We start from the raw sequence: 12,757 nt of genomic DNA, 5'->3' as shown, positions 1-12,757 counted from the left end.
CTACAGGACGGATCTGTGCTGCCAGTCCTTTGGTTGAGGCAACAGGCACCCACATATGGCCTTTCTGGGGTTGCTGTCACCCACCCACCCACCTACTGACTACTGACAACTGGCCTTTATTTCACCTGTACCATTAAGCCAGAATTTTTATAGCCAGCTGACGTCTGTTTTTAAGCTGTACCCATTGTTTTTAATGTTTATATTGTGTTTTAAATTGTAATTGCATCTGTTTAATGATGTTACCCACCCTGAGCCTGTTCGTGGGATGGGTGGAATATAAATACAAATAATAAATTAAAAATAAATGCTAATGAGGACGACTTTGCACTAGAGGCAGATCTCGTAAAAAGGAATATTTTAACATCAATAAATCTACAACTGAAAGAAGAGAACAGTGTCTATAATGTTCTTCCTGTGCTCTTCTACTATAAAAGTGCATTCCTAAATGTGCACAGAGTCCTTGCAGCTGCTTTAACTTTTGGAGCATCCAATGCTACATGCGAGTTAGCATTCTCTTGCCTTACTTGCATTTTACAGCCATAGAGGCTGCCAATGTCCCATCTCCGGAAAAACAATCTAGTGTTGCTAGGTTATGAGAAAACAATCACAAATAACATCAATATGGATGCATTCATAGAAAATTTTTGTGCCCAATCTCATCAACTTCTGCTATAATTGTTCAACAGGTTGAAAAGTGTAGAATGGCAACCAAGTTCTCTAATGGTTAGCATACTTTAGAGGTGCTGGTTTGTTTATATCCTGCATGTAAATATCTTTGTAATAAATCTGAAACATTTCCGAGCAATGCACCACTTGTCTTTATTATTTAGAAGTATAAGCATGGCAGACACACATGTAGACACAATCCTGGCAGCGGGCCTGCTTGAGAGCAAGGGGGCTGTTCAGGTATTCTCATACCTGGATGACTGGCTATTTACTGCCCCCTCCAAATTGCAGCTCCAAGAACATGTAGCTTTTACATTGCAAATGCATATACACCTAGGTCTGCACATTAATTGGAGGAAATCCATATTTACCCCATGGAAACAACTTTCCTTTATTGGAACCACCTTGGACTCCCTTGCAGCTAAGATTTTCCTGCCAGAACCTAAGGTCAACCTTATAAGGGATATGGTCCTTCATTTTCCTTGGGTTTTTTTTTTTTGGGTGGTGGTGGTGGTATTTTTTGTATATGTTTGTGTGTGCGTGCGCACCTGGAAGTCATGGCAACTTCTGGTGACTGGCTGTGTGTGCACCTGGAAGTCATGGCGACCTCTGGTGACTGACCCCTACTGGGGGCCTGGAGGATATTCAGAGAGGTGGATGAATAAAGCCTGCCCCCGATTCCCACCTCTGGTATTTCAAGGAGGTCTCCCATCTAAGTACTTGTCAGAGTTGACCCTGCTCAGCTCCTGAGATCTGACGAGATTGGGTTTGCCTGGACTATCCAGGTCAGGGCTGGTCCTTCATTTTCAACTTAACCATTTCCAGAAGTCTATTGATAATCAGAGGCTTTTAGACTTTATGGCCTGCACTATCTTTATGGTTCCCTTTGCCCAGTTGAGGATGAGCCCCTTACAAAATTGGTTTATATGGGCATTTAACTCTACCTACCATTCTGGGAATCATTGTTTCTCAATTCCTTGTGTAATCCAGAGGTAATTGGAATGGTACACAGTTGCCTCGAACGTATTAGTGGGAATGCTACTCAGGGTTATGTCTCCTCAGATTACTATTACAACTGATGCTTCCCTCACAGGTTGGGGTGCACATTGTGAAGGGGACAGTGTTAGTGGTATTTGGTCAACTACTGAACAATCCCTTCCTATCAATCTGCTAGAACTCAAGAGCAATTCGTTATGCCCTTAACCATTTTTCATTACTTATCCACAGGAACAGTGTCCTGATTCAAACAGACAATACTACAGCAGTGTTCTGTTTCAACAGACGAGGGAGCAGCATGTCACTCTGCCTGTGCCAGGAGCTTATCTACATTTGGGAATGGGCCATAAAGAACCGAACTACTACTCAGGCCATTCATATTGCAGGTGTAAACAACATTACTGCAGACCAGTTGAACAGACGAGGTCATCTCTACCACGAATGGTCCATTCGACTTCCTCACATTTATCCCATCTATGCATAAGGAGGGTTCCCCCATATAGACCTGATTGTGACGAGAGACAACTCAAAAGCTCCTCAGTTCTGCTCCAGGGAAGGCACAGACCCTCTGTCAATTGGGGATGCTTTTCAGTTGAGACGGAGTCCAGGCCTGTTCTCCACCTTCCCTCCTTTACCCCTGATAGAGTTGTTGCAAAGCTGATAGCCGACAACTCACACTGCATAGTAGTCACCCGTTTTTGGCCTCCTCAATTCTGGTTTCAGGTGCTTCTCCAAAGGTCATGGAACAGGTTTATCCATCTTCCTCAGATGGCAGACGGTCGTGAGCAGTCACAGGGCAATCCACAACAGTTGGAGAACCTTTGTTTAACAGCGTGGCTACTGACCCCACATTTTTGAGTTTTCCCGAGACACTTCAGAATATTCTGACTAATTCTAGAAAACTCTCAACTGGATTATCCAGTTCCAGGAAATGGAAGCAGTTATGAGATGGCTTAAAGATCAGCCGGTCTTTCCAGAAACATGCCCAATTTATACAGTCCTGGACTACTTAACTAATCTAAAACAGTCTGGATTGTCAAATTCTTCCATTAAAGTACATTTGGCAGCCATTTCGGCTTTCCATTCTACTATACTATACTATATCCTTAGATATCTCAAAGAAATTCCTCAGAGGCCTCAACAATTTCCACTCTCCCAGGGCTCCTGTTGTTTCCCAATGGTTCTTGTCTTTAGTTTTAACTCGCCTTATGAAACCACCATTTGAGCCTCTGGCCACTTCTCCACTTTACCCTTAAAAAAAGCCTTTTTAGTGGCTATTACTTCTGCCAGAAGAGTAGGAGAAGTCACCGCACTCAGATCAGATTATCCGTTTGTGAAATTCCATGACTTTAGAGTAGTACTGAGGCCTAGTCTACATTTTCTCCCTAAGGTGGTATCCAAGTTCCACCTTAATCAGGATACTTGTTTACTGTTTTTTCTCCCAAAACCCTTCCCCTGAAGCTGAGAGAAAACTCCACACTCTGGACGTCAAATACGCTTTAAAAAGGACAAAGGGGCTCTGGAGATCTCCCTAGCTGTTTGTCCGTTTCACTGGTCCATCAAAGGGAAGGCCACCATCCTCCCAGACAGTATCTCAATGGATTGTCTCTACTGCTAAAACGGTGTACAGACAGGAAGGCATAACTTGTCCATTGCACATACACGCACATTCCACAAGATCTCAGGTGGCTTTGGCTGCTTTTCAGAGGGGTGTGCCACCGACAGGTCTGCAAAGCTGCCACATGGTCATCTGAGGACACTTTCATCAGGCATTATTCTGTGGATGTGAATGCAAGAAGGGAGACATCAGTAGGGACAGCAGTTTTACACTCTCTTTTTCAATAATATGCTCACCCCCACCACCATATACATAGCTTTGTAGACTCCCACGTGGGACTGCACAGTACAACGATGATGAAAACAGGGTTGCACTTACCTGTAACTGTTGTTCATTGAGTTGTTACTGTGCAGGCACACATTCCTCCCTCTGACCTCTCTGTGAATTTTTATTTTTTAACTACAACTGTCATACTGTTAGCTCATAGTGCGGGCTCTGGAGAACTGAGGGAGAGTGTGGAGTCTCTCCCCAGAGCACAGGACCATTTAGGCGGGAAACAGCTCTGTCAGCTCTGGTTAGGAGAATAAGAAGAGATTGGATTTATACCCCACAGTTCTCTACCCGAGCAGCTTACAATCTCCTTTCCCTTCCCCTCTCCACAACAGACACCCTGTGAGGTAGATGGGGCTGAGAGAGCTCTCTTGAGGACAGCTCATGAGAGAACAGCTCTGAAAGAACTTCAAGGTCACATCTGCAGCTGCATGTGGAGACGTGGGGAATCAAACCCAGTTCTCCCAGATTAGAGTCTGCGCTCCTAACCAGTACACCAAACTGGGTCTCAGAGTGGGCTCCTCCCCACCCTGTTGCTATGCTAGCTACAAAAAACCTCCCGGAGGTTGTATGCCCATGTGTGCCTGCACAGTAACAACTTTTCTCTTTTTCTTACCTATCTGCTAATTGTACTGAAACATTGCGCTACAGATGATATTCATATTAAAATCTCAGTGAGATTGTGGAGATTGCTAATGGATACGGGATGGTTTTTGTAGTACTGTGCAAGTTGCATTTACCTCAGTGGGTAATACCCAAAATTTTACTGCAATGTTATCCTATAAAATGAGGTTAGATTTCCAGATAGATCCAGTGCTGGGAACCATCTTGAAGATGGAAGAGTGATTAATAGTAAGAAATACGTTAAAGTATGAGTTTCTAAGATGGAAATCACAAAAGCAACTCTCTGGATATTGGATGTAATGCTGGAACTGAATCATACATTGAAAGCATAATTTTAGAGACTGCAAACCTGTGTTGCACTTCATAATGTTTACCTCTCTAACCCATTATTGGTATATCTGTGTACTCAGTATTATCATGCCACAATCCACATTTTGTTTTGTATTCCAGATCTATAAATCAACAAAATGTAATGACATGCAACAGTCTGGCAGCTGTCCCAGAGGTCCCTTCTGTGCCTTTGCACATGTAGAACGTACGTGGGTTTTTCTTATCTAAGTATTGGCCATTGTCAAAATGTGACCAGTAGATTTTGACTTCATTTGGTTGAACAAGCCAAAAAAAACAAACAAACAAGCAAACATGAAAAATACAAGATGTGAGAGTAAATATCCAACAGCAAACATTAAAATGAATTTTATTTTATGTCTAATATTTTTGTGTACCGATGGAAGGGGGGGAACTCTAACAGCCAGTTACAGTTATAAGTACAGTTGTATTTCCTCAAAGCAGAAGTGACATTAAGTGGCTATTCAAGGAATTGTACTGTTTATGGTTTGTTGTGGGTAATTTGTAATGTGCCACCTTAAGGCTGTGAACATGGGATTACTTCTGTGGAGCAAAAAGAAGAACGTCTCTATAGTAGCATTTCCCCTAATTCTCTTTCTGTGATGCAGAAAAGTACGGAAAGGGAGATAAGGGATAATTCTGCTTTGTAAGTGCAAGAGGCATAAAAATGGTATTTAAAAATAGGGCTTTTTAGAAAAGCAAATATTCTTGAGATGCCAGAGCATTTTTATGGTGAAGTAGATAGCCTTGAATATTTTTTTTCATTTTACATGGTTACATGAATAATTATGTAAATAGGCAGATTAAATAGGCAGATTCTTTCCCACACAGACATGTGCTCTTTCTCTTAATACAAAGCTATTCCAGGTGTATGTGTGCTGGGAATGGGGGGCTCTTTCTCATGGACATTGTCCAGTAGGCACTCATGATCTGGAAACCCAGATTCACTAGGATTGTATGAATGACTATGGCTGCTATTCTTTAAAAATGTTATGGAGAAAATTGTGGGGGGTTTTTAGATGACAAACTAGGAATTGATTTTTTTTTATTATGTTGGCTTTGTGTTATTTCTGTACTAGTCTGAAGATTTCTTGAAATGAAAGATTTGTGACACAGAGCTGCCTGGATCAGTGCAACCTCTTCTCTTATTATCACCATGTGATTCATTTTGCACTTGTCTGCATACATCTTGGATTTTTTTTTATTTCTTACAGAACCACCACTTAGTGAAGAGTTACAGTCAACCTCAGCTGTTTCCAGCCCAACGCAAACAGGCCCTGTAATGTACATGCCCTCAGCAGCGGGCGATTCTGTTCCAGTCAGCCCTTCCAGCCCACAAGCCCCAGACCTTAGCAATGTATGTAGCAGCACAAGAAATCTCTTGTCCTTTGTAGTTTGTCGATGTACACTGTAAACTTCTCAAGTATCAGTACCTTCCAGAACCTTCTGGAGCATTTTTCCATAAGTAGTTTTGTTTTCAGATAGAAAGCAGGTTTCCATTTGTGAGATGAGGTTCTGAGGAGACGTGGACTTAAATCACTGGAATCAACTACAACTTTAAAAGTTGATTAGGCAAATTGATCTGTTTAAATTGTCTTGAAGTCATTTCCGAACTTCTATATGGAGAAGCCTAGTGCTTCTTTCCTGAAAATGTAAAACTGATGTAATGCTTCCTGCTTAGAATCAGTCTCACTTGGGAAATGTCTTTTGATCATGTGAAAATGATTCTCTTGTGGGCACCTCTTCAGATTCCTCCTGTGCCCCCCCCCCAAAAAAATGTGCCATTTAAGCAAGCCACCCTTTGAACTTTGAGCACTGTTTCTGGTTTTGGTTTAATCTGAAATGCTTCCTTTTGAATAATGGCAACAACTCCTAAATAAAGGGTTAGTATTACAGCCCCAGAGTTTGTGTGAATACAAGGGTGTTGTTTTTTTAAAACTAGAGTAGTTGCCATCGATTAACTATGAGTCAGGCATAGTTATCCCTTGACAGAGGCTTGTATACTTCTAGAGAACTACCTCAAACTGTGGTTAGAAGTTGATGCTGTTGTGTAGTGCTAAACTCAAGCTCTTACCTTTTTGGTGACCCAGCCATTGGGATATGTGCACAATACCTCATCCTCTACCAATCCAGATGTTTTTGCAATCTTGAAGCACAAGTTTGGTGTTTAATCATTCTGATTGATTATGTACAGAACATACAAGCAGGGTGAAACAATTATCAAATCAAATCAAATTTATTGTTACGGCCAATTGACCAGCAGTGCAGTAAAACAATACAATAATAAACAAGTACGATCACCAACATTCAGAGACAATAGTACCAATGAAACAATTATGACTTCCATGCATAATCGATTATGGAAAGCTAAATACTTCTTTGAAGTAAATAACTAGCTCATGTAGTCTGCTTTTGGGTTTTCTTTGCACGTGTAGGTATGGAATAAACCAGGAACTCTGCCAACTAGCCCAACCTCCACTACAGTAAGTATTTGCCGTAACTGCAAAGAATAACAAGTGCTGTGTAGCCTGCATGGTGAGAATTAAACACTTTATCATAGGGTCCTTTCAGCAGCCACTATTCATTCAAGCCTGATTTTTGTCATATACTGTTGTAACACTAACCAGTGCCGGCTTGTGTTCAAGAAAACATCAGTGGAACATGCATTTTCCCATGTTCCTCTCTGGCCTTGCTATCTTGACTTCCGGGAAAGATTGTTTTGGCCATCATAGGACCCACTGTGGTGGAATATCTGAGTGGGTGAAGGGACAACAGGGAGGAGGGATGGGGTGAAATAGTCCTTCATGCTCTCACTGCAGCATCCAATCCATGATGCAGTGCCTTCAACATGGTTCTTGTGACCCCGGAAATTATCTTCCTCAGCAGTTGGAAGGGACTGTGATAGTGGAGAAGAATACAAGAGAAAAAAAAACACCTGCTGACATTTCATTGGATACAAGCCGATATATTTATGGCACAGTTCTGTATGTGCACAGTTATGGGTATTGGGCACAGAACGTCCTGAGAATCTCCCCTTTCACTTTTGTTGACGTTTCTATTCCCTATTGTGAATGTGTTCATAGTATTATAACTTATTCTAAACACAGCTTTCTTGACTAGTATAGGAAGTTGTTACTTAAGCATGTTACCAGATTGAAGCTCTCATCCTTTTTTCACATTGCAACCTCAGAGTATGCAATAAAAGAGGCCTCATGACTTACAGTAACCTGGAGACATGTCCACTCCTAGTTGTGTATAAAGGTAGAAAAGTTTCATTTATACCATGGCAGCAGTGTGCCCTATAATGATTACAGTATAGTTCCTTCTGGTGGGCTGGTAGAGGGAGCCTGTTTCTAAAACTGTCCACCCACATGAGGTTATGTGATCAGACCTGGATATTAACAATGTAAGTGAAGCAAATGAGCCTACAGGTTAATCTGGATGGAAAATTTGGAATAGGCATGAGTTAGATGGAGGAGGAGTGAAAAGGTAGCACATTAGAAGCTGTAGAGATGCAGGATCAAGGGTACAGAGAATGGATATTATGTAAAAAGGATAGCAAGCTGTATAAAGTAAATGTGTTCTACCCTGTGACTGCTGTAATCCTCTCCCAAGCCGTGTCCAGTGACAGAAAACTGGTCACTTAGTTTGGATATTTTTTTTCCAGCCATGAGTATTAGAAACTTTTTTGTAAAAGTTAAAGCAGAAAATTTCAGGATTCTGAAGGAGCTACTAGGTTTGCACTAGAAACCATCTTCTATATTTGGGGGAGGGGCAATAATGAGTAAATAGAAACATAAATGGGTTTAGTGCAGTTTCGCTTGCGCTAGGTCTCGTGCAACACCTAGCTCTTTCCACCCTATAAATTATAGTACCAAGAAATTGGTTGCCCAAGATCTTGTGTAATTGGAAGTGCAAGTGGGGTTACAATATAAGCTTTTCTTTTATTTTTGATTGCACAAGAACTCTAGTGCAAGTGGAAAATTTCACTAGATCCAACTCACTATTTTCTAACACTTGCCTAGGGAGTGTTATTAAACTTGCTGGCTTAGTGGTAGCAATGTGAGTTTGCACTTGGGTCACTTTTCTCTCTGGTATCAAGAAATGGCTGTGCTTGAACTGCCTCTGCATTTCTGAGACAAGGACCCGAAGCAAAACTGTTCTTACCCTTGCAACTGATATTCTGGGTTGGAGGATAACCCTTTCACTAACAGAGCACATTCACAGAAGGACTCTTGGTTACTTTACCCTCCTAGTGCAGCCTTGGTGCATATCTCAAAAGCCATTCTTGATGGTGGGAGGCAGTGTTCCCTCTAAGCTAAGTTAGTGTGAGCTAGCTCACAGTTTTTCAGCCTCCGGCTCACACATTTTTTGTCTTAGCTCAGGAAGGATGGCTCCAGAGCAAGCTAATTTATGCAGTGGCCATGTTGCTTGCTCACAACTTTAATGCTAGTCGCTCACAAAGTAGAATTTTTGCTCACAAGACCCCACAGCTTAGAGGGAACTTTGGTGGGAGGGGACCCTTAAGAACAACATGGAATGCAGTGCAGGGGACTGCAGCAAAACAGGGAATTGGCAGAAATCCACCTTTCTTTCCAGTGTTGTAAGAGCAGTCTTGGAACCATATGCTCCAATCACAGCACTTACTCTGCTCGTCCCAGAGTGCATAAAAGATTTCCCCTGGTTCCCTTTTCACACATGGGTGTGTGTGGAGGTGTGCACCGATAGCAAGAAGGTAGCAAAAATCCCTTTCGTGTGCTCATTTTATTTTGCAGGATGGTTGGATCCAGCCTGATGTTAACAACATCAAAGCTGTCCTTAGTTTTTTCTGTCCAGGGATACTAGTATAAATACAGACAATGTTAGAATCTTGGGTATCACAAGTAAATGCAGACTGTTTTAGTTCTTCTCATGGTGTGACATGTGTTGTTTTTCCTTGTGTTAGATCCTCTGTAGAAATAGCAGTCTTGGAAGCCCATCTAATATATGTGGGTCCCCTCCTGGTGCCATTGGAAAACCCCATAGCTTGGAAAGCATTGGCTTTCCCACAGATTCAGTAACTGCAGCCAGCAGCTACAAGAAAGCACCCGGGTTTGAACGGGAAGACCTGGTTGGAGCAGAGTACCTAAAGAGTTTCAAATGCCAGGTAGGTAGGGAATGCTGGAAAGATGAAATCAAATACTATTAGTCTCATACCAGTTTGGCAGTGCCACTGTGATATGTAAACAACTCTTCATGGACCTTCCACATATAATGACATTGGCCCTAGACTAGCAAAATGCAGAAACTTCTGGTACTGGGACGTTTACGTAAACAGTAAACCCAGAACAAAAATCAGAAAACTCTGGATATGTATTACATATCACAAAAAATCGGCCCCCTTTCGACACTCTTTTCAGCCCGTTTAGAGATGCTTTTCTCTGTGCCAGAGTACCCAAGGTGGGACTTTTCCTGGAAAAGTCAGTGATGTTTTAAAAATTAAAATGTATTAAGCATTATAGGATATTCCTATAAAACACCCTGAGTAAATTAAGTCTCCGTTGTTTCCTGTACAAACATTCGCTTATATCAGTTTCTGTATAGGCAAGACCATTTTAAAAATTATTTCTGAGTAAACTCTGGCTTTGATATTGGCAGTCTGCTAAATTATGTGAGGAACTGTAACCCTTTTTGTATAATCCAGCCCCACTGACTGAGGTCTTCTAGAGAGGCCCTCCTCTGGATGCCCCACCAAAACGTCCCCTGGCACCATACTTGTGGAGGTTTACCCAGTACCTTGTCTTCAGATATGTAGGTATCAGGTGAAGACCTTGGCATTTTCTTTCTGCTTTTCCGTTTGATTTGAACTTCTCCATCAATGGAGGAAGGTATCCTTAATATTAGGTTATGCCTCCTCCTTGCTCCACGGGCAAGACTTACTGAAATTAATTTTTCAAGGCTTCTTCTGCATTTGGAGGCAGACCACAGTCCAGGCCCAGCCCACTGCATGGCTGGACAAGCAGCTCACTCACTTAAAATAACGAACAAGAAAGCAAAAAAATCTGGAACGTAAGAAGTTGGCCACCTTCTCCTGCACCTCCTGCCTAATTACAACAGTGGTGGGGACAACGAGAAAGAAATCTGCTCGGCAAGAGTGCCCAGCCTTGTCAGGAGCTGAGCCACAGCTGGAGCCAAGCTCCACTGCTCATCCCATTTCAGAGCATTCTCAAGTTGCTGCAGCAGCAGCCAGCTCCTCAGCAGCAGCTCTCCTTCCTCCTAAATCTCCAGGATGGTCTCTGTACAGTCCTTCCACTCAACATAGTTGCCCTTCTTGGGGCCTCCATACAGTGCTCAGAGTTCTTCACACATCTCCTGTCGAGCATCTGAAATCCTCTCTTTTGGGGATTCTGGCTCTCAAAATAGCCTTTTATCATTACCCTCATGTTAGCCAGGAGGGCTTCAGAGCTCTTTTAGTTAGGAAGGGATATTGCTTTTTCCGGAAAGATTCTGTGACTTTATGCACAGCCCTTTCCTTCACGTTGAAGGTATACTCCACGTTCCACAGAGACCAGTAGATTCCTCTCTGTATTTCTGTCCTCATCCCAGTCATCCTAAAGACCAGGACTGGCACAAACTGTACATCAGAAGGACACTGCGTAACTACCTCAAGTATACAGGTACCTTCAGACAGTCAAACACGGTTTTCTTCCTTCCCAGTAGCATGGGAAAGAAGGTATCTAAATCAACTATTGCCAGATGAATCAAGGCCTGCATCTTCGTGGATCCAGCATGTACCGACACCTTCTGGGGTCACTGCCCATTCCACCAGGGTGGCAGGTACCTCAGCAGCCATCTCCACCAACACATCTATAGAAGAGAATCTGTAGGGCAGCTACGTGGGCTTCAAATTCAACCCTTGTGAGCTGTTACAGAATAGATGTCTTTGCCTCAGCTGAGACAGCTTTCAGCAGAAGAGTACTCCCAACAGGTGGTTCCCCTCTTGGTGGCTTGGATTCCTTCCCCTCTTGGTGGCTTTCATTAAAAGTTTATACATAGAGGTGGGCCTGTCTTCCTTGGAAGCTTGGAGCTGAGGTCCACCACCAAACAACAGAGGGAGCCTTGCAGAATTCTTTTGCATAAGCCCTGCCCACAAAATTAGGAGGAGGAGTAACCCAATGTTAAGGACGCCTGTCAGTCCAGTGATGAGAAGAGCCTTCATGGTAAGCTCAGTGTTTCCTTCTCTTTTGATTATAACCTTGGTTCGTTCTGGACTGTTTGGTTTTCTTCATACGAGCTTAGTGACATTGTACTTGCTTCTGGTTGTGAAATCTGTGTGCTGTGACTTTTAATTATGATCCTTTTAATTCAATTAATTCAAGAGCCAGTTTGGTGTAGCGGTTAAGTGCGCGGACTCTAATCTGGGAGAACCGGGTTTGATTCCCCACTCCTCCACTTGCACCTGCTGATGTGACCTTGGGTCAGTCACAAGCTCTGGCACGGCTGTCCTTGAAAAAGCGCAGTTTGTGTCAGAGTTCTCTCAGCCCCACCCATCTCACAGGGTGTCTGTTGTGGGGAGGGGAAGGGAAAGGAGTTTGTAAGCCGCTCTGAGACACCTTTGGGTAGTGAAGGGCGGGGTATAAATCCAATCTCTTCTCTTCTTCTTCTTCTTCAATGGCTATTCATTTTAATGAATTTTGTAATACTGTTTTAGGAGGACATAAGCCACTTTGAATGCCAGGAAAAGGTCATTGTCATGAACCAGTGCATAAGGATTCCCACAGTTTCATCTAGGTTTCTTTATACCATTGTGTGTGTATACCATAGGAATAGGTACACTACTCCATGCTGTCACAAGTATTTATTTTGGGGTTTGTAGTGCCATGGAGAATTTAAAGAACCCCAGTGCAGTTGTTGTAGTGCTTATACTTGAATCCTAATGGAGCCAAACATGTTGATTGTGTTTTTCATTGTTTGGCTCTCAACACTATAAAGACACGGTAATTAGATATAACCAATGTCAAGGGAATGGTCGTGTGGGAAGAGAGGAGACAATGGAGCAGTGGAAGGAGGGGTTTAAGTCTTTCATTTCTGTGGTGTTTTCCTAATTTGAAACAACACAGAGCTTTTATTTTGCCCCATTGGCACTAGTGGCACAGTAAGCCACTAACAACTTATTGGGGGCATTTCAGATCAAGAACACGATATGGGGGTGAAAAGTTTAAGCCACCTTCCTCTGTGCTGTTGTGCCAGTGCAGA

General features: G+C 42.6%; 1 protein-coding gene across 1 annotated transcript in view; it reads left to right on the top strand.

The window, feature by feature from the left end:
* The window catches only part of UNK (unkempt family zinc finger), an 85,673-nt gene that overhangs the window by 56,764 nt on the left and 16,152 nt on the right, over positions 1-12,757 (top strand). The window contains exons 7-10 of the mRNA XM_015414469.1: positions 4,625-4,709; positions 5,737-5,879; positions 6,958-7,005; positions 9,468-9,668. Of these exons, the coding sequence (XP_015269955.1) occupies positions 4,625-4,709; positions 5,737-5,879; positions 6,958-7,005; positions 9,468-9,668 (477 nt within the window). The remainder of the gene's footprint in view (positions 1-4,624; positions 4,710-5,736; positions 5,880-6,957; positions 7,006-9,467; positions 9,669-12,757) is intronic.

Source organism: Gekko japonicus, unplaced genomic scaffold, assembly GCF_001447785.1.
Source record: "Gekko japonicus isolate JY-2015 unplaced genomic scaffold, Gekko_japonicus_V1.1 scaffold277, whole genome shotgun sequence".
Lineage (NCBI taxonomy): Eukaryota > Metazoa > Chordata > Lepidosauria > Squamata > Gekkonidae > Gekko > Gekko japonicus.
The sequence above is the reverse complement of the archived record's forward strand: the minus strand, read 5'-3'. Positions and strand labels throughout refer to the sequence as shown.